Source organism: Botrytis porri (assembly GCF_014898465.1).
Source record: "Botrytis porri strain MUCL 3234 chromosome Unknown BPOR_015, whole genome shotgun sequence".
Lineage (NCBI taxonomy): Eukaryota > Fungi > Ascomycota > Leotiomycetes > Helotiales > Sclerotiniaceae > Botrytis > Botrytis porri.
The window spans coordinates 763849-788806 of NW_024066089.1; the positions used below are offsets into that span (position 1 = coordinate 763849).

General features: G+C 44.0%; 6 protein-coding genes across 6 annotated transcripts; 4 read left to right on the top strand and 2 right to left on the bottom strand.

Annotated features, from left to right (window-relative positions):
* Positions 1-280: 280 nt before the first annotated feature.
* EAF01_010012 (uncharacterized protein) lies at positions 281-1159 on the bottom strand (the record flags this gene model as incomplete). Its single annotated transcript, XM_038918268.1, has 2 exons — positions 281-710; positions 780-1159. The coding sequence occupies 2 exons, from the start codon at positions 1157-1159 to the stop codon at positions 281-283; spliced, it is 810 nt and encodes a 269-aa protein (XP_038766238.1).
* Positions 1160-1606: 447 nt separating this feature from the next.
* EAF01_010013 (uncharacterized protein) lies at positions 1607-3217 on the top strand (the record flags this gene model as incomplete). The annotated part of the gene is made up of 2 exons (XM_038918269.1): positions 1607-2145; positions 2200-3217. The coding sequence occupies 2 exons, from the start codon at positions 1607-1609 to the stop codon at positions 3215-3217; spliced, it is 1557 nt and encodes a 518-aa protein (XP_038766239.1).
* A 3352-nt stretch (positions 3218-6569) lies between these two features.
* Positions 6570-8679, top strand: EAF01_010014 (uncharacterized protein; the record flags this gene model as incomplete). The annotated part of the gene is made up of 6 exons (XM_038918270.1): positions 6570-6905; positions 6970-7054; positions 7147-7457; positions 7509-7563; positions 7620-8070; positions 8124-8679. The coding sequence occupies 6 exons, from the start codon at positions 6570-6572 to the stop codon at positions 8677-8679; spliced, it is 1794 nt and encodes a 597-aa protein (XP_038766240.1).
* Positions 8680-9238: 559 nt separating this feature from the next.
* On the bottom strand, positions 9239-12122 carry EAF01_010015 (uncharacterized protein; the record flags this gene model as incomplete). Its single annotated transcript, XM_038918271.1, has 4 exons — positions 9239-9977; positions 10092-11106; positions 11462-11733; positions 11821-12122. 4 exons carry the CDS (start codon positions 12120-12122, stop codon positions 9239-9241), a joined length of 2328 nt encoding a protein of 775 aa, XP_038766241.1.
* A 1811-nt stretch (positions 12123-13933) lies between these two features.
* EAF01_010016 (uncharacterized protein) lies at positions 13934-15245 on the top strand (the record flags this gene model as incomplete). Its single annotated transcript, XM_038918272.1, has 3 exons — positions 13934-14080; positions 14134-14238; positions 14298-15245. The coding sequence occupies 3 exons, from the start codon at positions 13934-13936 to the stop codon at positions 15243-15245; spliced, it is 1200 nt and encodes a 399-aa protein (XP_038766242.1).
* Positions 15246-16090: 845 nt separating this feature from the next.
* On the top strand, positions 16091-22339 carry EAF01_010017 (uncharacterized protein). The gene is made up of 8 exons (XM_038918273.1): positions 16091-16368; positions 16429-16449; positions 16554-16580; positions 16638-17009; positions 17060-19281; positions 19337-19396; positions 19448-21398; positions 21453-22339. Exons 1-8 carry the CDS (start codon positions 16330-16332, stop codon positions 21804-21806), a joined length of 5046 nt encoding a protein of 1681 aa, XP_038766243.1. The 5' UTR covers positions 16091-16329; the 3' UTR covers positions 21807-22339.
* Positions 22340-24958: the final 2619 nt, after the last annotated feature.

The window sequence follows — 24958 nt, forward strand, 5'->3', positions numbered from 1 at the left end:
GGATTCTTTTGAGCAGAATAGGGATTTATCACTTGGATGAAGCTATGGATCCCAAGTCCCACGCATTCATGAATACATTGACATGCCCTGGAGCGGTGGCATAAATCATCATAAGACATGAGGTGCTCAGAGCTAGAGTCACTGTATTCTATATTTCACATCAACTTGACGTGTTTGAGATTGCAATTAAATTCAATGATTAATCTATCATCCAGTTCTATTCAAAACACAAAGCATTCTGGTATCAATACTGCCCTTCTCCCGCTAAAGAAAACACTTCCTACATCAACAATCTCCAAGCACCCAAAATCAACGCTGCCGTACCGGTACAAACTCCCATCAACCACTGCAGTGTCTGAAACTTGACACCCTCCAATTTCTCCCTCAACCCAGCCACCTCCTGCTCAATCTTTGTTTCCGTTTCCTTGATTTTGAGATCTTGCACATTAGCCTCCTCTCTTATCCTGCCTTTTTCCAAATTCAAATCTAATCGAACGGAAGCTTGGGTTCGGGAAACCTCATCGCGCAGACGAGCATTTAGTTTAGCGAGATCATTGGTGAGTCGCTCGTGAGAAGCGCGGGTTGTGGATGATTCGGTGGAATCTGCAGAGAGGAGTTCGCTGCGGAGGGCGGCGAAGTCAACTTTTTGAGTGTAGGTTGCGCGAGCGGCATCCTCGCGGAGAACCATTGTGCGGGTTAGGTTTTGGATGCTGGGATGGAGGTTAGTTGACTTCGGTAAGACCTTAAGGGGGAATGTGTATAGGAGTATAGATCATTACCTTTCTTCAATAACATCGCTGAGTACTTTCATCATAGCTACAGCTTGGGGTTCTGTGAATCCCTCATCCCGTAACCGCTGAACGAACTTTAGGGTATCGAAATGGTGATCTCGAGATTGACGAGGGGTTGCGTGGAATGCTCTGCGACATGATGGCTCTTGTAATATGCTAGTTCGAGATTTGTTTCCACTTTCTACAGATCGTACTCGATTGGATATCTGCTGACCAGAAGCAGGTCTTTGTGAATTTCCATTATTGCTTGCTGCCGCGCTGAATGCTCGAATAGTATGCGGGGGTAGTGAGGATCGTGTCTGCCAGCTCAATTTGGGGAGTAAAAACCGCGGTAGTGTTTGTGCGGAATTTGCAATTGATTTTGCCATTGTGTTTTACTTCTCTTATAGGATTTAGGAAGTAAAACTAGCTTCGAATCTTATGCAATTCTTCTAAATTTCCGTTCAAGATGAGTTGTGTTCTCTAAGCTATTAATTTATTGATTGATACATCATGGCCGGCAGTATCCGTTAGTCACCAAAATAGCGGGAGTACGGTGACCGAGATTGTTAATTTTCTCGGTTGAGTCACCCACTTCAAAGAATATTATCTAGATTCGAAATCTTGCCCATTCACAGTCAACGAGGAATATTATCCACGACATTTGAATCATCTCTCGAGTTTAAGATCGTATCTTAGGGAGAATCTTGAGTTATCTGAAATTATTTCAGCCATCCCAGATAGCTTCACATAAAGGAATTTCGCCCGATTACCCCGCTACGCAAATATTCTAGCAAAGAGAACAGCAAAAACGCACCAGAGAACGACCACCCAACATGGCTTCGAACGGTGATAAGTTTGGAAACGATCTGGAATCTGAATCCGATTCTAATCCAGGATCCCCTAACCTCGATGCGCAAGAGGTTGACGACAATGTAGAGGATATTGACGAGAAGCCCATCAAATCCGCATTAAAGAAATCATCACATAAAGAACCTGCGCCAGCTATTGTTCGACCTACCTTACCACCTCAAACCGAACCAAAAGACTTGGATGTCAAGTCCCTGACTCCCCTCACCCCAGAGATTATCGCAAGACAAGCAACTATCAACATTGGTACTATTGGACATGTGGCGCACGGAAAGTCAACTGTGGTGAAGGCTATCTCTGGAGTACAAACTGTTCGTTTCAAGAACGAGTTGGAGAGAAACATTACGATCAAGCTTGGTTATGCCAATGCAAAGATCTACCAATGCGATAACAAGGAGTGCCCAAGACCTGGATGCTTTAGAAGTTATAAGAGTGAAAAGGAGGTTGACCCACCTTGCGAAAGAGAGGGGTGCAGCGGTACCTACAGACTTTTGAGACACGTATCGTAAGTTATCATTGCTTGCACTTTTCCGCAGCAGCAATAGCTAACATGTCACAGCTTCGTCGATTGCCCTGGTCACGATATTCTTATGAGTACTATGTTGTCTGGTGCAGCCGTCATGGACGCCGCTCTCTTACTTATTGCTGGAAACGAAACTTGCCCCCAACCACAAACATCTGAACATTTGGCCGCTATCGAAATTATGAAGCTCGACAAAGTCATTATTCTACAGAACAAGGTCGATTTGATGAGAGAAGAAGGCGCAAACCAGCATTACCAATCGATATTGAAGTTCATTAGAGGAACTGTTGCAGGTGGAGCACCAATTATTCCAATCTCCGCCCAATTGAAGTTCAACATCGATGCCGTCAACGAAGCTCTTGTTTCCAACATCCCTGTTCCACCAAGAGATTTCACAATGGATCCACAAATGATTGTTATTCGATCCTTCGATGTTAACAAACCAGGTGCTGAAATTGACGAATTGAAGGGTGGTGTTGCTGGTGGAAGTATCCTGCACGGTGTCATCAAGTTGGGTGATGAAATCGAGATTCGACCCGGTATCGTTTCTCGCGATGAGAAGGGAGGTGTTAAATGTCAACCAATCTTCAGCAGAATCATTACTCTCAACTCGGAGAACAATGAATTGAAATACGCTGTTCCAGGAGGACTTATTGGTGTTGGTACACGAATTGATCCAACTCTTTGCCGTGCCGATCGTCTCGTTGGTTTCGTTCTCGGTCTCAAGGGTCGTCTTCCTGATATCTACATTGAAATCGAAGTCAACTATTATCTGTTGCGTCGTCTCTTGGGTGTTAAGACTGCTGATGGTAAACAAGCTAAGGTTACCAAGCTCACCAAGAACGAGGTTCTCATGGTCAACATTGGATCTACTGCTACTGGTGCTAAGGTCATGGCTGTTAAGCAAGATGCAGCTAAATTGCTCTTGACTAACCCCGCTTGCACTAACATTGGAGAGAAGGTTGCGCTAAGTCGTCGTATTGAAAAGCATTGGAGATTGATTGGTTGGGCCACTATTGCGGCTGGTGTCACTCTTGACCCAAGCACTTCTTAAGCGGGTGAATAGGTAGATGATATGTGTGTAATATTTTTCACACTTAAAAGTAAAAATTTAAGATGGAAGTCAAAAGAAGAAACTCAGCGATGTATTCTATGAAGCAAGTGACGTGGTGATATGACTTGATGGTTTGGTGGAAGGGAAACAAAAAGGTCTCGATATCGTTTGACTCTTGGCTTATGATGGTCTGATCATCGCATGTATACTTGATACTTGAGGTCATGGGAGGCGGATAGATAGATTGGGCATTTAAAAGTTAGCTCGATAATGAAAAGAATCTTTTTTACAGTGTAGTGTTTGTGATGTGATTGATGGGCTTTGGAGTGGAGTGGTGGGTTGAGTGAGATTGAGTGAGGTTGATTGTTGATTGATGGTTAATTGATGGTTGATTGATGGTTGATTGATGATTGATGATTCAGATTGCGTGGCTTTTTGTTTGTTTGTTTACCTAGGTCGGTGGGTAGGGAGAATGATCGAGGAGTCTCGTACGGTACTCGTTTTCTTATCTTGAGGGCGAGAGGGTCTGGGAGGGTGGCTAGGGAGGGAGGGATGGATGGGAAATCTCAGATTTCTTTCTCGTGTAGTGGAGTGCAGTGGAGTGGGAGTGGGAGCGATGAAATGAACGAAATGAATGAGTGTTTGGCGGTGAATGAATGGGCGATGGGTGATGGGATTTTGTGTTTTAGGGGTTGAATTGGTGGGATGGGTTGGATGAGGATATGTATAGAAGGAGAGGGTGGTGAGGATTGTGAGGATGGTAGGGTTTGAGGGGAGGGAGCAATGGGCAGTGGTGGTGGGTATTTAGAGAGGGAGGGGGGTGGTGGGGATTATGTGTTATGTGTGATTTATGATTTATGGGAGAGGGAGAGGGGTTCTTGTGTTTAGTTGGGTAGATATATGGGAGGTAGATACTATAGAGTATGAAATGATTGCGATGGATGTGGTGGTGATGAGATGAGATGGATGAGATGGATGAGATGGGAATTATGCTATGGATTGAATCCAGCTGCGTGGTTTGCTTGAGCTGTGATTTATATGTGGTTGTATGGCGTGGAGGGGGATTGGGATGGACAGATAGGATGGGAAGTATGTATGGATTTGAATATATCTGTGTGGTTTCTTTTGAGCAGTATTTTGAGCTGTAGTTTTTGCTTGATTGTATAAGATGGGACAGATGGGGCTTGGGATGAGGAAGAAGATGGGATGAGGTGTGGTATATATTCTAGACCTGAGGTTGATGGTCGTGGAGTTATTTGGTACCTAGTACCTAAGAGAGAGATATACTCACTCCACTCTGTACATAAACTTAAACCCTCGGTTAGCAGTCGAGAGCGGGTGATAATATTATGATTTGCTAGTGAGATTTATACTTTGTACGTAGATTTGGCTCGGACTCGGGTTAGACGTCGGGTTACCTAGCTGTTAGCTGGTGCTTTGATGGAGAGTTTTGGGGTTGGTTTGGTTGGTTGAGTACAAGTTTGTTTCTAGGCGTCATTGTGATTTGAAGCTTGAACTGAAGTTGAAATTTGCGTATAACGGAGGTAGATATGGGATCCGATATTTCCAGAGGAAAATAGGAGAATAGGGGATTTGTTTGGGCTACTGGGGGGGGTATTTATTATCTATCTACTACTGTAGATATACTTTGATGATGTCTTTGGGTGTGATATATGATAGAATATAACGTATCAATGCAATTGGTGATGACGCGACTCCGAATCCAACGAATTATCTATATTGACATATGACTTTCGCATTATAGTGATGGCGTGGCGTACAATAATCAGTTGTTAAGTTGTACGTGAAATGGACATGATTTGTATATAACACAGTCGATATGAGTCGATCGTGGTAATACTGGAAATCGTAAATCGTAACCGAGGAGTATTTCATTTACTAAGGTATGTGTCATCAAGATATTAGGGCTGGTGGGTTCTTGGAATAGCGGTCTTGATAGTAGATAGTAGATAGTATAGTAGATCTAGGTACTGGGTAACCTTACCTAGTATTCATTTCAGCTAGCTAGCTCACGAAATGGGTTCACTGTTAGTCATGCATTTCATCGTTCTTCAAAAACACATCCTCGTAGGTTTTCAATAGAGAGATCCAATGCGAAATTCAGCACTCGTCATCAGATATAACTGCCTGGTTTTGATCCAAGACCATACTAATAATAATTCCAAGACGAAAACCCATTACGCCTGCTTACTCGAACTTTACAAACGCCCGACATCTCACTTCCTTGAATGAACGATATGAGAGAATGTGAGTCAGGCCGCAAGGGATCCAAGCGAGTAATTTTCGCACCGAGAATGCAAAATGAACCCCCAGGTGGAGAATACAGGATGAACATCGGACAGTTGAATAATCCGTGTCCATGTTTCGCCGGCGACTTTTTGGACCATCGCATCGGATTACGTGGGCTGTGATTGGGTGCGATGGATGTGGTAAGGTTAATTCCAAGTTGCCAACGCGAGCTGATTCGGTTAGGAGGAGTCGAGAAGAATTCGAAGAATCTAGATGGGAGGAAAGCTTTTAGCTGGGATCAAGAGTGGATGGAATTGGGGATTTGGGCGCCTCAATTTACTCTTTTCTCTGCCTCCCCTGGTGAGTACGAGTTAATCACAGTGACAGGTAGAAAGGGGATCGAGACTCGAGAGGAAAGCTTTCGGAGACTTTCTTTTCTTCTTCTACCTATGAGGCTATGACTCTCGTGTTTTTGTATATCCTCGAATCTGATTTCATCGGGTGATGAAGGGGTATATATATATACAAATATATACTATTATACTTATTTGTCATCGTCTTGCTTTCTTTCTTACCCTCTACCTATATCTTGTTCCGTATTAATCCATCGGATTAATACTTCATTCATCAAGCATCTACCCAAGACCACTCAAAATATAACCTTAATCGAAAAAAACCTTTTTTACCCCAGAATTCTCTAATTGAATTTTATATAATTGGACCACCAGGACCTGGAGACCCTCTTATATCTGTCAAAGAATTCCAATTTCTTGGGTTGCCCTAGTCTACCGGACATATTTACTTTTTGGATATTTTTTATATCAATCACAAAGGGAATTTTTGAACGAGACTCTCCAATCGGATTTTAGACCTCTTCTATATCCGTTTATTTTCGATCCTCCGTTCATTTTATTCTTTCCTCCGGTCTAAACACGGACGAGGAATCCCACCGAATTCGTCCGTTGGCAAGGGTTTAAGTATGATATATATAACTTAGAGTACCTACCTACTCAGTCATTTAAAGACTGCTTCTTCAACTACTTGAACTATACCCAAGTACCTATCTGAGGTGTCTTTTACTTCCACAACGAGATATCAAATGATGACCGACGGAAAGGTACCACCCACTACCAGTGCTTCGATCAGTTCTTCAAGCACCATGCACGAGAAATCCGACGCCGAACAAGCGATTCTAGCACGCGAAGCTATGAAGAAAGATGCGGAGTTGTCAGAGAAACCTTCGGAAACGATACCGTCGGTTCATGAAGGCGACAATGATCATCCCATAGAGTTGAAGAAGACGAAAAGCGCAGCAGAGATACAGCAGGAGGAGTTGAATAGAGTTCATACAAGTCCAGAAGGTGTAGAATATCCAACTGGAGTTAAATTACAGTTGATTAGTTTGGCTTTGTGTTTATCCGTTTTCTTGATGGCTTTGGTAAGTCTTGTCGAGTTTCCCTAGGATCATGGTATGGTGTATGTGTGTTCTAATTTACGAATAGGATAACTCTATTATTGCAACGGCGATTCCAAAGATTACTGATCAGTTTCACTCGTTGGACGATGTTGGATGGTACGGATCTGCATGTAAGGATTCCTTCTATTTGTTTGGTTTTGCATCCCTATGGGGAAGAACCTGTTGAAGATAAAACTTGGCCACTAACCTCCTACCTTTACAGACTTACTCACCACTGCTTCCTTTCAATTACTTTTTGGAAAATTCTACTCATACTTCTCGATAAAATGGGTTTACCTAGTTGCGATTGCTATCTTCGAGCTCGGCAGTTTGATCTGTGGTGTTGCACCAAATTCAATTGCGTTGATCATTGGTAGAGCTATTGCTGGTCTGGGTAGTGCTGGAATCTTCTCTGGTGCTTTGATCATCGTCGCATACTCAGTTCCATTGGTCAAGAGACCGATGTATACTGGTTTAATTGGAGCTATGTATGGTATTGCCTCTGTTGCTGGACCTCTACTTGGAGGTGTATTCGTAAGTTAACTTGAGATTCACTTGACGAGGACAAAATACTGACTTGAACAGACTGATAAAGCAACTTGGCGTTGGTGCTTCTTAATCAATTTGCCAATTGGAGCTGGTAAGTCTCTTCAAAACTTTACCTGAAAAACAATTGCTGATTACTCAATTTCTTAGTTACTGTTCTTGTCATTTTGGTTTTCTTCAAAGCTCCCGATAGAGAAGCTGTTGCAGTCCTTCCATGGAGTCAACGCATAAAGGAGTTCGATCTTCTCGGTACCGCATTCTTCATTCCAGCTATCATCTGTCTATTGCTCGCACTTCAATGGGGTGGAACCAAATATCCTTGGGGCAATGGACGTATCATCGCACTTTTCGTACTTTTCGGAGTATTGATCGGAATATTCATCGCCATCCAGTTCTGGAAAGGAGATAGTGCCACCGTACCACCCAGCATCATGAAGAAGCGAAGCATGTGGTCTGCTGCATGGTTTTCTTTCTGTCTTGGATCTTATTTTCTCCTTTTGATCTACTATCTTCCTATTTGGTTCCAAGCCGTCAAGGGTGATTCGGCTGTCAAATCTGGTATTTCGAATATACCAATGGTCTTGACCTTGGTCATTGTCAGGTTCGTACAATCTTCCTCCATTTCACAGAACTCAAACTAACTTGATTTTCAAGTATCATATCCGGTGCTCTTGTCACAACTATCGGTTACTACGCACCACTTATGATTGTTTCTTCTGTCATCGCATCCATTGGAATCGGTCTCTTAACTACCTTCAAGCCAGATACTAATCACGCTGCCTGGATCGGTTACCAATGTCTCGCTGGTATCGGTATTGGTTTCGGTATGCAACAGCCCCTTATAGCCTGTCAAACTGTCCTCGACATCTCTCAAGTGCCAACCGGTACTTCAGTCATTATTTTCGTTCAAACACTCGGAGGAGCTCTATTTGTCTCTATTGGCCAAAATGTGTTTACAAATAAACTTGCACAGAATTTGGCACATTATGTACCGGATCTCGATCCAGCAGTTGTTTTGAGCACTGGTGCTACTAGTATCCAAAAAGATATCGCACCAGAATATTTGGCTGGTGTGACAATTTCTTATAATAACGCGTTGACGCAATCATTCTTGGTAGCTGCAGTTATGGCCGCACTTACTATTATTGGCAGTGTGGCCATTGAATGGAAGAGTGTGAAGGGAAAGAAAATTGAAATGGCAGGTGCTTAATTTCTGATTGAGCTGATTTCAATTTCGACGTTAGAACATCAAAGTTTAGGACTTGCATTTTAGATCATGAGGAAGGGCACGATGGTCGCTTTTTGGATGTGCTGCATTTTATTGCGTTGTACTATATACCCCTTTGGCGTTTGGAGGAAAGATTTAGCTATATGGATATTGCTTATGAGGGGAAATGAGGATGGCTCACTTGGCTTCTTACACTTCAGTGTATGACACATGAGATAGGGGTGACTGTCTGAAAGGTTGGAAGATCTATTAGGCGATGGATGACGGAACATAGAATATGAAATATGTATAAATGGGGAGATAGCTGAAAGGGGGTTGCAACCAAACTCTACTACTTTATTTAATTAGCAGAAAGATATTTTAATCGTAATCATTTCTAATCTGTTTCAAATCTCGTTATGTAAGTGACAAATGTATGTGCTATGTGTATGATCTAAATACAATCCTCTCCTCATTCCTCCTCCTATCTCTACTTCAAATCGATCAATCGCCTAATAACTCAAACAGCCAATTCCGGCACACCAATAACTCGGTAACCAACTCATTTCCTCCCCGAAACACTTGTCCGCGCCATCTGCACTTCTCTCCAATACCAACATCCCACCAACGCCGCTCCAGGCCCCACAACCACATTCGCCAGAAATAGCACCACAGCTGCTTTACCGATATCGACCGTAGTTCTCCCTACGCGTTTGATATCCCACACTGCGTTGCAAGTCCAGATGTAGGTCGCGAGGTGGAAGGTATAGAAATTGAGGAGGAGGTATGCGTGTATGGGGGTAATGTTGGAGAAATTGGGATTGGGGAGGAAAATGGAAGAGAGAGAAATGAGGGGGCGAGGAGAGAGGAAGATGTAGATGAGAGTTGTGATGTGTGTGAGGAGGCCGAGGAGGAAAGTAGTGAGGTAGAGAGTGCGTAGGGGGAGGATGTCGGTGGGGGTGTGGGAAGCGGTGGGGGTTTGGGTTGGTGGGGGATTGAGTTTGCGGAGGAGGAGGGAGGAGAGGAAGGTGAGGAGGGTGGTGAGGGGGGGGAGGAGGGGGAAGATTTTGGAGAGGAGGGGGGTGAGAGGGAGGGAAGAGGGGAGGAAAAAGAGAAGGGTGGGGAAAATGTAGAAGAGGAGGACACAGGGGAGAATGGCTTTCATGTAGTGCGCGGGGATGAGACGGGAGAGCGGCCACCAGTAGGGTTCGGCGTTGGAGAAGAGGGTGTAGACGGTGTAGAAGAGGGGGGCGGTGATTCCGAAGCCGAGGTATTGGGAGAGGGCAAGCCAGAGGGTTGGGCTGGGAGGTGTGAGTTTCTTTTCTTTTTCTTTTATATGTATATATATATTTTTGGAAATGTGAAGATATGAGAAGGAGGGAGGGGAAAAGAGAAATAGGGAAGGGATTTTTTACAGAGCCACAAGATTCATATCATTCCTCTTCCGACAACCCTCCACCAGCCAAACCGCCAACGGCTGCACCAACCCCCCATAAAAATAAACACTCAAAACCCCCAACCTCCTGTCTTTCTCCGCCGCCCCTCTCGGATTCCTCAGAATCCCCGCCAATTCCTCCGCTGCCCCCTCATTCTTCGAATGGATCCACAGCCCATAGTACGCTCCCAGCGCAAGCGCCATATAAACCGCCATTTGCATCCATCCAATCACTCCTCTCACTTCCGGAGCTTTGGCCAATTCATCTTTATAGGGGATGAGTTTCGGACGGGGGGGAAGCTCCACCATATCTAATTTTTCCGCCGACGGTTGATTACCCGAGAAATTAAACATCACGTCTTCGGTATCCGTGATTGGTAAGAGCGTCAGAGCAATGAATTTATGAAGACGATCTTCCATAGCCTCAGTACGCTGTTGTTCATGCGAAGCATCTTTGAGAATCATCGCACGTGTTTCGCGCAGAGCCTGGAGCTCCGCGAACATGGTTGTGAATTGGGAAGTTGAGGGTTTGGGGGAGATTTTCAGAAGTTTCACGAGCGAATTGACGAGGGCGGCGGAAGATTCCAAGGCGGAGTTCCCGCCGTGGCCACCGATGGGGTTGAATTTATGCGCGGAATCACCAATCGTGATGATGCGTTCGAAGAACCATTTTTTGTAGACGTATTCGGGGAGCGCGGTCAGGGTCGAGGAGATTTTGCGGTCTTGTAGGTCTTTGAAGGTGATGTCGGGGGTGATGGGGTCATTTTCGTGGGCTTTGAGGACGGCGGCTTCGTCGGCTTTGGTGTAGCGGGGGATGGCGTTGCCGTAGAGGGGAGTGGGGTGTTTGAAGAAGTAGAACCAGTAGACGCGGCCTTCGGGGCCGCCGTTGATGAGGTAGGAGTTTTGCTCGCGGAAGACGGAGTGTAGGTTTCCGGGCTCGAGGCCGGGAATCGGGTTGGAGATACCGAATATGCAGCTGTAGTGGCAAGGGGGAGCTGGGATGGAGTTAGTTGAGGGGTTTGAAAAATTTGGCTGGAAGGAAGTGTTTGGTGTTTGGTGTGAGAGTTGGGTGTGATTGATGTTTGAAATTTGACTTCTTGATAGGGCGTGAGATAATCTGGACTAGCAGACTAGATCTGAGCTTCCATCATCTGAGAGTAAATCGACAAATGAAGTGCATTCAACACCTTCGATCATCTGAATGTTCTGACAAAATTCAGAACACCAAGAAGCTTTCATTGTCTGAACGCAGTCTAGACCATTGAAAACCCCGCTTCCAGATATGTCTCAAACCTAGGGCAATAAAAGCCCACCCTATCTCAAAAATCAATGGAAAAAACAGAGGCCTACCACTGTCTTCCCCAGCAGGGATATAACCCGGAATTTTCTCTTCAGCCAGCCTCCACATTTCCGATCTAGTCTTGCTATGAATCCCATCACCACCGACCAGTATATCACCTGCGAATTCCGATCCATCCGTCATGATTGCTTTGACACCCTTCTCATTCATATCGATCTTCGCTAGACGCTTCTCGGTTAAAACCTTGGACTTATCTCTGATGTTATCATATAGCACCTTTAGCACCGCTTGTCGATCGAGAAATAAAATGGGATATCCATGTCTATATTGCATTAGAACATAATCTCGTTCTCCAAATAGCACTCGTATGCATTTAAGTATATAAGTATATAAGTATATAGGTATTTACCTCTGTTCGAAAGAATGTCTCATTCCCGAGTGACCAGCAATTCTCTCACCCTTACTATTGCGAAAATTGAACTGCTCAACCGGAGGCGCCAATCCTAAAATCTTGTCGAATAATCCCAATTGGTCGAGGATCCTATTGCCGTTGGGGAGTAATCCAATACTAGCTCCTACTTGGGGAGCGATGGCGGGGTAGGCTTCTAGAATGATAAGATCGATACCATTCAGCTGAAGCATGTTGCCCAGCACAAGACCAGCCACACTGCCTCCAATAATAACAACTCTGAATGGGGTTTTGTGTGCCATCTTCACAGCTGTGTGTTTTCGTATCGTCGTATCGTCGTATATAGTAATCTTCAATGTAAAAAGAAGTTGCTGGAATCTTTGTTATTCTGCAAATGCAAAGAAAGATCAAAGCGCTTCTATATACTTGTCCCGTCAGAAAGTACACGACTTTGGGGTTAGAAAACAGGATATATCCTAGTGGTCGACTACCGCGTAGCGAATGCAAATAAAAATTGAAGTACTTGTCCTGCCAGAAAATATACAGCTCCGGATTTAGGAAAGGAAGAGCATTACTAGTGTGAATTACTATCGCGTAGCGAATGCAAAGAAAGATTTAAGTCCTTCTATATACTTGTCCTACCAGAAAACTACACAGCTTCGGAGCTATAGAATAAAATCATTCCTTGTGTGGCTTACTATCCCGTGGCATGTGCATTGACTAGCTTCGAAGCTGCATATGTTCTGGCTTTGTGAGTACTTGGAACGTTGTAACTCTCAGATTCATCGTTGGACCCGATCACCACGTGGAGACCAAATCATGTTGTTCATATAAACAAGAGCCCTGATGCTGGGAGAATAACGGGCCGCTCTGCATACTCACCATTTAGACAGATAAGAAAGTAAACTGTGCCATCCCATGTACGTCCTTGGCTCCTTGCATAATTCAACAATGTGACTTTGCTCCTGCTTCGCTACCCCAAAGACCGGCAGTGTGGTCCATACAATCGTTAGCCTGCAAATGACATATCCAATATAGAACTCACCCATGTTCCGCTACGAAGCCGTAACTCAAAAGTATACTTCGTTTGCACTTACCCTGTCAATATTCCTCAACCATCCAATCAAATGATCGGCTAGAAATCAATCAGGGGAATAAACTTCCGGGAATTCAACGGCGATCAACTCAAAAGTGGATGGTAGATAAACAAGTGGAGCGCTACACGAAACGTAGTGCAATTCTCTCCCTGCCCAACGAACCACATTCATGAGAAAAAAATTGAAGATATATTCCCAAGGGTCAACATTCCGCACTCTCCACTCCCGAATCCTTTCAAACGGTTTCTGACTGCATGAAGAAAAGGAGGGACGTTGATAAACGTGAACGAGTTCTGAATTGAACGAAAGCTACATGATGATGGAATGAACGACGGCAAGATGATAATGGAACCACCTGTAACATTCATGGGTATTACTACACGAAACGTCTGTGTTACCTCGTACTCTATATACCTTGCTCAGGGCAGGTGTTCCGAATATGAAGTATTCCCAAATAGGGCTTGCTCGGCTCATCGACCCCATGGTGTGTGATCTGACGAGGACGAAAGAGGACATCAATATTTGACCCCTGGCAAGCCGACATTAAAGTTTTCCTAGCTTACATGAAAAATTATTGGTAGCTATATGACACCCACACAGAAATAATATTTCCGCCGTTTGATGATCTCTCCCTCTTAGACATGGTGGTCGTCTATAGCTCTCGACAATACTTGAACAATTCGTTGTGGTGTTAGGAGGTAAGGCGTGCACAGATCAATGCTGTGTGTCCGTTCGTTGTATAATTTTGCTTTTTAAACTTTCGAGGTTTACAAAAAGAAACCGCAAATATGGAACCTCAGCCTGCCCCTCAGGGTTTTGCTCTTGAAGGCTCGACTTTAGAGAACGCCTTAAGACCTACAACCTCTCTGGTGTAAGTTATTACATTTCAGTCGAAGCTCACTTATCTATACGACTCCGGCAGTTGTGTAGTTCGATTGTTCTGTTTGTAGCGTCGTTTCTAAGGTCAACGTCATCAAAAGAGTGCCGGTGGTGTGCTGAGCACATATTAGTCCATCATGGCTTTGGAACAGAGGGCTCTTACAATTGTCATTGTCAATTTTGTATTTCTGGGACTATCGACCATTACATTAGCATTGCGATGCTTTGTTCGGGTAACGCGTGAAGCATTCGGCTTGGACGATTGGATGATAGTGGTGGGATGGGTATATAGAGTATCCTCTTCTCATAGATTGGCGAGTTTGCTAATTTGATGTAGATCATGTTCGTGGTGAATGTCTCCATGTCGACGATGTCCGCAAAATATGGCCTGGGTGTTCATAATCTTACTATTACTGCCGCAGAGATGGAGCCTGCAGTCAAGGTTAGTATATACATGCGGATAGTGGTATTGGACTCAAAGTTCCTAATTAAAGAGAACAGTACTTTACTATCTTTCAACTTTTCACCTTGACAGGCACATTGCCAGTCAAAGCTAGCATCTGCATCTCCCTAATGCGCATAACACCGAGCCTGACCTACAGAAAAATCCTCTACGCAATCATGGCAGGGTCCGTAGCGACAGTCCTCATTTCCGACATCGCTGTTATTGTAACATGTCGACCTATGGCATTCACCTGGGACAAAACTATTCCCGATGGGAAATGTAGCAGTATCAATGCTATCCTCATCCTAAGCTATTGTTTCTCGGCCATGAACATCATCACCGACTGGTCTACTGCTATTATCCCCGCATTCATAGTATGGAACTTGAAACTCTCTCCCAGAATCAAAGTCGCCATCAGTGTTCTCTTAGGAATGGGTATGTTCGCTAGCATAGCAACGATAATTCGTGTCAAATATTTTCCCAACTATGCAAAAGCAGTTGACTATCTTTATGGCGTGGCTCCCATCGTCTGGTGGTCTACCATTGAAATCGGTTTAGGAATAGTAGCAGCATGTCTCAGTGCTCTTAGACCATTACTCCGTTTTGCTTTAGGAAACGGTTCTTACGGCCCCTCAGACGATAGACCCAGTCCTCCAACTATTGCAACACCTCATAAAAAAGGCTACATGAAAGCTCGCGCCATCAAATTACGGAATATTGAAGACGGTCTTGCAACGACGATGATTACAGGAGCTGGGAACGACACTGCAGATAATTATAATGAAAGCATAAATGCTAGCGATGGGGATAAGAGTAGTCAAAGGGGGATATTACAGCATATTCCAGAGCATCCCGAATTGAAGTGTACTGGGAAGGAAGTAGGTATTTTGGTTACGCAAAGTTATAAGATTGAGGATGAGGCCACTGAAGACAATGTCTCTAAAGATAGAGGTTGTAAATATAATGGTACAATGGGTCAAGGGAACGAACAATACAGGGTCTAGTATAAGTATAAATTATGACGACTGGCTACGTGCCATATTTGCAATGACATTAGCTGGATGGAACACTTTGTGAGTATGTGAATATGAGAATCTGTAGGGCTTTGACTTGTGACAGGGACGATGAAATTTAATAAGAAATGATGATTTGAGTGTTGATTGTGTATAAGATGTTATTACTGAGTATTTTGAAGCTAAAGAAACGCCCAGAACTACCCGAAACGCTAAATTTCTCTAACCACTACATCCAACTCGGATGCAGCATAAATCGAATACACTTGACTGGTGATTGACAAACTTGTCTGCGTAGTCTGCTTAGTAGGGGAATAGAGCAAACGCGAGAAGAAAACAATGACTCAAAACTGTGTACATGTGCCGTTTTTGAAGCAGATAACATGATAAAAATGAACAATCTGCTGAGAACCGTGTCATGCTAAATAAACATATCGTATAAAGTGATTGCGTACTCAACGAGCAAACAGCTTTATCTAAGTATGAGAATACCAGAAGGCTGCTCCGGGTAGCCCGGGCCATTGCGACTGGTATACCCACAGCTTTACCACTAGAAGCCGAACCTTGTGGAACACAATCGAGAGCCGACTTGGATGTGAAAGCAGATCATTCGCTATCGAAAACTTTCAGAAAGATTGATAGCTTCATCGTCGCCAAAATGAGTGTTGACGTAAAGTTGAACGCTGGTGAGAAGGGTCGTGCCCCTTAAATACTATATCATGTGACGCGGCTGGCCCGAGTGACTAAAACGGATTAGCGCGTTCCTTGCTCACTGATCCAGCCGTTTACAATTGTCGTCGTCGCAAGTGACAAGGCCAGTTTTAGAAGCAATACAACCACATATCCTCTCCACATTTCAAGTCTCATATTTCGCAACATCCCCTTAGTCTGGGTATTTCTCAAATCCTCTTAATTAATTTCCACAATACTTGTACTTTCAAACTTCCGTTTGTTTTTAATTGAGCACGTTTCTGGGTAAACAGCGCCTCTGCGCAGATAGCTTGCCCACTACATTGGGTCAACAATTAAATAAGGCCATTTCCTTTGATCGCATAGATTCAGAGAATCAGCAAATATGGCTCCATTACCAATCAAGTTTACGGAGCTTCTCCAGGTATGAAATGAGTTGTGCGGTGATCGAATTGTTGACTTATGTTTACTGACTTTGATTTAGTTAACAAGTGTCGGGGTTGAGGTATGTGCCAGCCACAACACAGCTATTCTCACCAGCTTCTGCCATAACATTTTCAGCTTCAAACATCCAATCTCGATCTGGCTTGCTAACAATTAATCCTGCAGGCACAATCGATAGGTTTTAACTCATGTGTAAGTAATTCCGTGTTGTTTAATTGAGCTTTGGGCATGTGTTGATTACTCGAATAGACACTGGAGTCAGATTCCTACATCTGCGTACGAGAAAAGAAGAACGAAGCTGCACAACCAGAAGTCGTCATCGTTGATCTAAAGCAAAACAATGCTGTCACTCGAAGACCTATTAAGGCGGATAGTGCCATTATGCACTGGTCGAAACAGGTCATCGCATTGAAGGCACAATCAAGGACCTTACAAATATTTGACTTGGGCGCCAAGGCAAAGCTGAAGTCTGCTACCATGAATGAAGATGTTGTCTTCTGGAAATGGTTCAGTGAGACAAGCTTGGGATTGGTTACCGATACAACAGTGTATCACTGGGATGTATTTGACCCAAATCAGGCATCTCCGGTAGAGGTCTTTAAGAGAAATCCAAACCTTGCTGTGAGTCCCATTTATTTTTGGGAGAACGAATTGTATTAATGTTAGGCTAGGGATGCCAAATTATCAACTATCGTGTTAGCGGCGATGGAAAATGGATGGTAGTCGTAGGCATTACACAACAACAAGGACGAGTGGTAGGAGCGATGCAACTTTATTCAAAAGACAGAGGCATCAGTCAGGCTATTGAAGGTCACGCGGCAGCATTCGGTACATTGCGATTGGAATCGGCCCCAGCAGATACAAAGGTGTTCACATTTTCGGTTCGGACTGCTACTGGCGCAAAGTTACACATAGTCGAGGTCGACCACCAAGCTTCGAATCCAACATTTTCGAAGAAGGCAGTCGATGTATACTTCCCTGCTGAAGCCGTAAATGATTTCCCAGTAGCAATGCAAGTTTCACAAAAATACAGCATTATTTATTTGGTTACCAAATACGGCTTTATTCACCTTTACGATCTTGAGACTGGTACATGTATTTTCATGAACCGTATCTCGAGCGAGACGATTTTCATCACAGCTGGCGATTCGGAATCTGCAGGACTCGTTGGTGTTAACCGAAGAGGACAAGTATTGTCGGTATCAGTTGATGAAACAACAATTATTCCATACCTCCTCCAAAACCCTGCGAACTCTGGTTTAGCCGTCAAGCTTGCTTCAAGAGCTGGTCTACCTGGTGCGGACAACCTCTATGCCAACCAATTCGAGCAACTTTTGGCTGCAGGAAACTACTCTGAGGCGTCAAAGATTGCTGCAAACTCTCCTCGCGGCTTCTTGCGAACCCCACAAACCATCGAACGTCTTAAGAATGTACCGGCTGTACCAGGCCAACTATCTGTCATCTTGCAATACTTTGGTGTATTGCTTGACAAGGGATCGCTGAATAAACACGAGACTTTGGAGCTTGTACGACCTGTCCTGGCCCAGAACCGAAAGCATCTTCTTGAAAAGTGGATGAAGGAGAACAAGCTTGACTGTTCCGAAGAATTAGGTGACATTGTCCGTCAACAAGATACACAGCTTGCACTAGCTATCTATCTCAAGGCAAACGTTCCTCACAAAGTTGTTGCTGCTTTTGCAGAGAGTGGCCAATTCGAGAAGATCTTACCCTACGCCCAACAAGCAGGTTATCAACCAGACTATGTCCAATTACTTCGTAACATCATCTCCATCAACCCCGAAAAGGGAGCCGAGTTCGCTACACAGTTGGCAAACACTGAGGGTGGTTCACTTGTCGACATTGAGCGTGTTGTAGACGTATTCCAGTCTCAAGGAATGGTTCAACCTGCTACAGGATTCTTGCTTGATGCATTAAAGGAAAATAAGCCAGAGCAAGGACACTTGCAGACTCGTCTTCTTGAAATGAATCTCATGAACGCTCCTCAAGTTGCCGACGCCATTCTTGGTAATGAGATGTTCTCACACTATGATAAGCCTAGAATCGCACAATTGTGTGAACAAGCTGGCCTTTCTCAAAGAGCTTTGGAGCATTATGAAGACCCTGAAGCTATCAAACGCGTTATTGTCAATATTGTTGCTTCACCAACTTTCAGTCAAGAATGGCTCACTGGTTACTTTGGTCGCTTGTCCCTTGAGCAGTCATTAGACTGTCTTGATGCTATGCTCAAGGTAAACATTCGTCAAAACCTTGCGGCTGTTGTTCAAATCGCGGTCAAATACTCCGACCTACTCGGTGCTGTCAGATTGATTGATCTTTTCGAGAAGTACAAGACTGCCGAGGGTCTCTACCATTATCTTGGTAGCATTGTCAACTTGAGTGAAGATCAAAACGTCGTGTTCAAATATATCGAGAGCGCCGCCAAGATGCAGCAATTCAACGAGGTGGAACGCATTTGCAGAGATTCCAATTTCTACAATCCTGAACGCGTGAAGAACTTCTTGAAGGAAGCCAAATTGACCGAGCAATTGCCACTCATCATCGTTTGTGATCGATTCAACTTCACTCACGAGTTGGTACTCTACCTCTATCAAAATCAACAATTTCAATCTATCGAGGTCTACGTTCAGCGTGTGAACCCAGCCCGAACACCTGCTGTTGTTGGTGGTTTACTTGATGTTGACTGTGATGAGCAAATTATCAAGAACCTTTTGAACTCAGTCAATCATGCTTCCATCCCAATCGATGAACTTGTTCATGAGGTTGAGACACGTAACCGTCTCAAGCTTCTATTGCCATTCCTCGAGGCAACTTTAGCTGCTGGCAACCAGCAACAGGCTGTATACAACGCTTTAGCAAAGATATACATCGACAGGTATGTTCATCATCACATAGTGCACGGTACTTTTCAGCTAACCATAACCCTCTAGTAACAATAATCCAGAGCAGTTTTTGAAACAAAACGACCAATTTGATACGTTGCTCATTGGGTTAGTCTTCTACACCCTCATCCATCGTTTTATTTACTGACCTTTTTATAGTTTGTACGCGGCAAAACGCGACCCCTCAATTGCGATTATTTGTTTCATGAAGGGACAGAACGACCTTGAGCTTGTCAACATCACCAATGAGAATTCCATGTACAAGGCTCAAGCTCGCTATCTATTGGAGAGAGCTGATCGAGAGCTTTGGGAGTTTGTTCTCTCAGAAAATAATCTACACCGCCGATCCGTCATTGATCAAATTATCTCTACAGCTGTCCCCGAATCAACTGAACCCGAAAAGGTCTCTGTAGCAGTTGCGGCTTTCCTTGGTGCTGATCTTCCGGGTGAATTAATTGAGTTACTCGAAAAGATCGTCCTCGAACCTTCGCCCTTCAGTGACAATGAGAGCTTGCAGAATCTTCTCATTCTCACCGCTACCAAAGCTGACAAGGGCCGAGTCATGGATTACATCCACAAATTAGACGCATTCAACCCAGCGGATGTAGCTTCTATCTGTATTGAAGTTGGTTTGTATGAAGAAGCATTCGAGGTTTACAAGAAGATCAACGACCACACTAACGCTGCAAATGTACTCGTTGAGCACATTGTCAGCATCGATCGTGCGAACGACTATGCTGAGAAAGTAGAGCTTCCTGAGGTATGGAGTAGAGTCGCCAAGGCTCAATTGGATGGTCTACGTGTAAGCGATGGTATTGCCTCATATATTCGCGCCGATGATCCAAGCAATTATCTCGAAGTCATTGAAATTGCAACTCATGCTGGAAAGGACGAGGACCTCATCAAATACCTTCGTATGGCCCGCAAGACTCTCCGTGAGCCTGCCATTGATACTGCACTTGCTTTTGCATATGCTCGTACCGATCAACTCAGCGAACTCGAGGACTTCCTCAGAGGAACTAATGTCGCTGATATCGAGGAATCAGGTGACAAGGCATATGCTGAAGGCTTCCACCAAGCCGCAAAGATTTTCTTCACCAGTATTTCAAATTGGGCCAAACTTGCAACTACCCTCGTTCATCTTGAGGAATACCAGTCTGCTGTGGAATGTGCCCGAAAGGCCAACAATATCAAGGTCTGGAAGCAAGTTAACGCTGCTTGTGTTGAAAAGAAGGAATTCCGCCTCGCCCAGATTTGTGGTCTCAATTTGATTATTGATGCTGAGGAGTTGCAGAGCTTAGTCCAACAATACGAACGCAATGGTTACTTTGATGAACTCATTGCTCTGCTTGAGCAGGGTCTAGGTCTTGAGAGAAGCCATATGGGAATCTATTCTGCATTAGCCATTGCCCTTTCCAAATATCATCCAGAGCGCACAATGGAGCACTTGAAGCTTTTCTGGAGCAGAATCAATATTCCCAAGGTAATTCGTGCCTGCGAGGAAGCTCACCTTTGGCCCGAGTTGATTTTCTTGTACTGTCATTATGATGAGTGGGACAATGCCGCTCTTGCAATGATGGAGAGAGCTGCCGACGCATGGGAACATCACTCATTCAAGGATATCGTTACCAAGGTAGCAAATTTGGAGATCTACTATCGCGCTCTTAACTTCTATCTTCAAGAGCAGCCATCTCTCATTACCGATCTTCTTCAAGCACTTTCACCAAGAATCGACGTCAACCGTGTTGTCAAGATGTTCGAAAAATCCGACAACATCCCTCTCATCAAACCCTTCCTTCTCAACGTTCAGACCCAGAACAAGAAGATTGTCAACAGTGCTATCCATGACTTGTTGATTGAAGAGGAAGACTACAAGACCCTCCGTGACTCGGTCCAGAATTACGATAACTATGATGCCGTCGAGCTTGCTCAACGATTAGAGCGTCACGATTTAGTTTTCTTCCGTCAAATTGCTTCCAACATTTACCGTAACAACAAGCGCTGGGAGAAATCCATTGCTCTTTCAAAACAAGACAAGCTTTTCAAAGATGCAATTGAGACTGCTGCTATTTCTGGCAAGGAAGATGTTGTTGAGGAGTTGCTTAGATATGTAAGTTCAATGTGTTATCCAATTTTTTCATTCCATTGCTGATTATTTTACTAGTTCGTCGATATCGGCAGCCGTGAATGTTATGTTGGTATGCTCTATGCCTGCTACGACCTCATTCCTGTCCATGTTGTCATGGAAATTTCATGGCGTCATGGTCTTACCGACTTTACTATGCCATTCATGATCAACTACTTGGCCCAACAAAGTTCTACTATTGCTGAGCTGAAGAAGGATAATGAGGAGAGAAAGTTGAGAGAGAAGTCACAAGTTCAGGAAGAGGACAATACCCCAATTCTCGGAGGTAATCGTCTAATGATCACCGCTGGACCTACTGGACGTGCATCTCCAGCCCAGTTCGGTCACACCAATGGATTCGCACCACAACCAACAGGTTTTGGAGGATTTTAGATGGCGGAGGATAAAAAAACGCGTTTATACATAATGATATTGCATTTGGGTTGTAAATTTTTCTTGATTTTTTCATCAGGTCTGGAATTTCATGGAGATTTGCATCTTGGTACATTTCCATGATGATGATGATGTAATTGTATGCTTGTTGCAGCATTTACTGGGTGGAAACTTTTTTCCTTGTTCAATGGAGGACTCAGCATGTTTGTAAGTGATAGTTTGAGGAGCGTTGATGAATTGGTCTTCTTTGAGATTCTCTGATGTATCTTTGAACAGTATGAGAAGATTAAAAGCTTGTTTTACAGAAACCTTAATGTCGAATGGAGTGAGATGCCATGCTCGCACCGTCCCGTTGATCCCGCCTTGGTATTTTGTAGAGATCCTATTTGTAGATAAAAGTAAGACTGCAGCCTGGATTATGGGAAACCCTGTCTTGATCATATTCCCATACCCCTCTTTCGATGTTCCAAAGCGATTCAAGATTCGAAATAAATTTAGAGATATAAAGTCTTTGAATGTTCTAATCAAATATCTTGATTCAAATTCTTTAAATGTGGTAATTGAGATGATTAATTCAAACTCCTTGAATATTCAAATTAGATATGGGTATATAGATTCAAACTCTGTGAATATTCAAGAAGGATTCATTAACCCAAAGTCTCTGGGTGTTCAAATTGAATTCATTGCATTCCAAATCCTTCAATGTTCTCATCAAATACCACCATTCATTCACAGTCTTTGAATGTTCTAAGTTGGGTTCCATCGATTCCAAACATCCCAAATCGTCTGGGACGGCCCGACGAGAATCGGATCCCTAGGTATCCACCCCGTTTGGATTGTTCGATATATCGTAGGTCGGGGTCACGCCAGCAGAAACCTTGTTGATGATATGCCAAGATTTACGGTTGTTCTCATTACTTAGGTAGCTACCTAGGTTTGAAGATTTAGGATGGGGGATGAGGGATGGGGGATGGGGGAAGTGTAGAGCGGATATGATGTGATGTGATGGTCTGCATTGGATAGTTACGATGTGATGTGAGATGAACGTGATATGATATGATATGATATGATGATGTTATGTGAGATTATGTTATGTGATACGGGAGAGCCAAGCGTGGCTACCAATGCCAATTCTGCAAGAGAGTTTCACGATGTTACTGAGGCATTTTGAGGTTATGTTTTAGTGTTAGTTTTGGGTTTTTAGGGTTAGTTTTTTTTCTCTGGATGGATCAGAGACGGTTCTTGGAATTTGGAGGGTTGGGTTGGTGTTTTGATGGGCGTTTTGATGTGCCAAGTTGCTTGGGGAGGGCTATGACACCGGGTATGCACCGAGAGTTTAGGGGATGGATGTGGGGGGGTTGGAAGGTGGCTTTTGGGTTGGTTTAATAGGGTGTCACGGTCTTTGGTGTAGAAATCAAATATTGAACGCGCATCTAGAGAATCGAGAGAATCTGGAATCAATGCTTGGCGGCTTCGAGACAGTTTGGCGTGCCGGCTTGGCGGGGTTGGGGGGTTCGTGAGATGGCGAGGATGGGATGGGAAGAGATGCGATGCGATGCGATGCTGAGAGGCTTGAGTGCTAGGGTGCTAGGGTGCTGGAGAGTAAGGTAAGCGTAGAGTTGTATTTTGGGTGGGAATTCCGAGGGAGAGAGGGGAAAGTATGAAGGAGGAATGGATATTGGAGTTGGATGTTGCGGCTGGAATTGAGTTGATCGATTGGAAAAGTTTCGGACAATTAGATAGCGAATTGTTGAATACTGTATGGAGTACTGTATGTAACCGTAACATACCGGTAATCTGCCAGTCGAGAACTAGAACTAGATGACGGGATTGGTAGAGGGATAGAACGATCGATCAATACCTACCTAGGTAGAGATAGAGATATAGCCTCGGGAAGATGGAGGCAGAGGGCGATATCGCATCTGAGGTTGTATTGAAGAAAAAGTATGGTGATCAGGATTGGAGATGAAAAAATTGGGAAGAGTCACACTGGGTATGAATGGATGGATGGATGGATGGGTACCTCCTCTGCGTGGAGCGGAAATATTCAGGTTCAGGGCCGACGGCCGATTGTGTGCCGAGCCGCGGTTTGGAGCTTGGTTCTTGGACTTTCTTGTAGGGTATTGTTCGAGTATGAGTATTGAGAATCGAGAATGGAGATTGGAGATTGGAGATTGGAGATTGGAGAATTATTACTCCCCACCACATTTTGGGGGCGGTTTTGGGAGGGCCCCCACGAGAGAGATGAGATGGGATTAGTAAGTTAAGTTGCTGAATTGTTTGTTATTGGATTAGTTAGTACATAGGCTTCGTAGGGACTTATTAGTTGTTACGCGAGAGACGGAAAAATCATGAAGGTTTGCCGTGTGGGATTATTTGGGAAGATTTAGGATCTCGGGGGAGTTGTGAGATGAGATGAGGGATAGATGGATAGATGACAATGAAGGGCGTGAGAGAATGATGAATGGGGGATGGGATTGCGATAATTGGAAATGCATGCGAGGACGGAGTCATGCAATGGGTGAAAGGATGGATTTTGGTTTGGATTGAATGGAGTTGTTATTGGTAGGAGGTGTATATCACACGCGGCTGGATGGCTGGGTGACTGGATGGCTGCTGGTTGATGATTGTATGTGTGTGTGGGAGGTGGGATGGGATGGGATGGGATGGGTGTGTTGTGGAGGGGTAGATACAGAGAAATGTATATGTAATGTGTATGTATGTATAATGAATAGGGAGTATTTTGAGGTATATTGGTAGGTAGGTAGGTAGGTAGGTATCTTGCTGGTAGAAACATTTCGCTTCTATCGTTGCTTGATGAAGGGGAAGGGGTAGGTATCTACATGCGGGTAATTATGAAATCTATCTCCCTTCCAAGTTACCACAGCATACCATAATTCCCAGGGAAGAATTTGTATTTGTTGCAGTCTCTCCATTACATACTTCATTGAACTGGTGTTATCATAGTTAGGTAACTCATACGATAACTATACAATTGTATCACATTTTTTGATATTGCAAAAACGAATTCGGATTTGATATTGATATTATTCCTAGTTGACGATCTGAATCAGAAGATTATCGTGAGCTTGTGATTGGTTCGGGACTTGGGACGTTTAGATCGGTCGAAACACAGGGTAACCTTGGACATT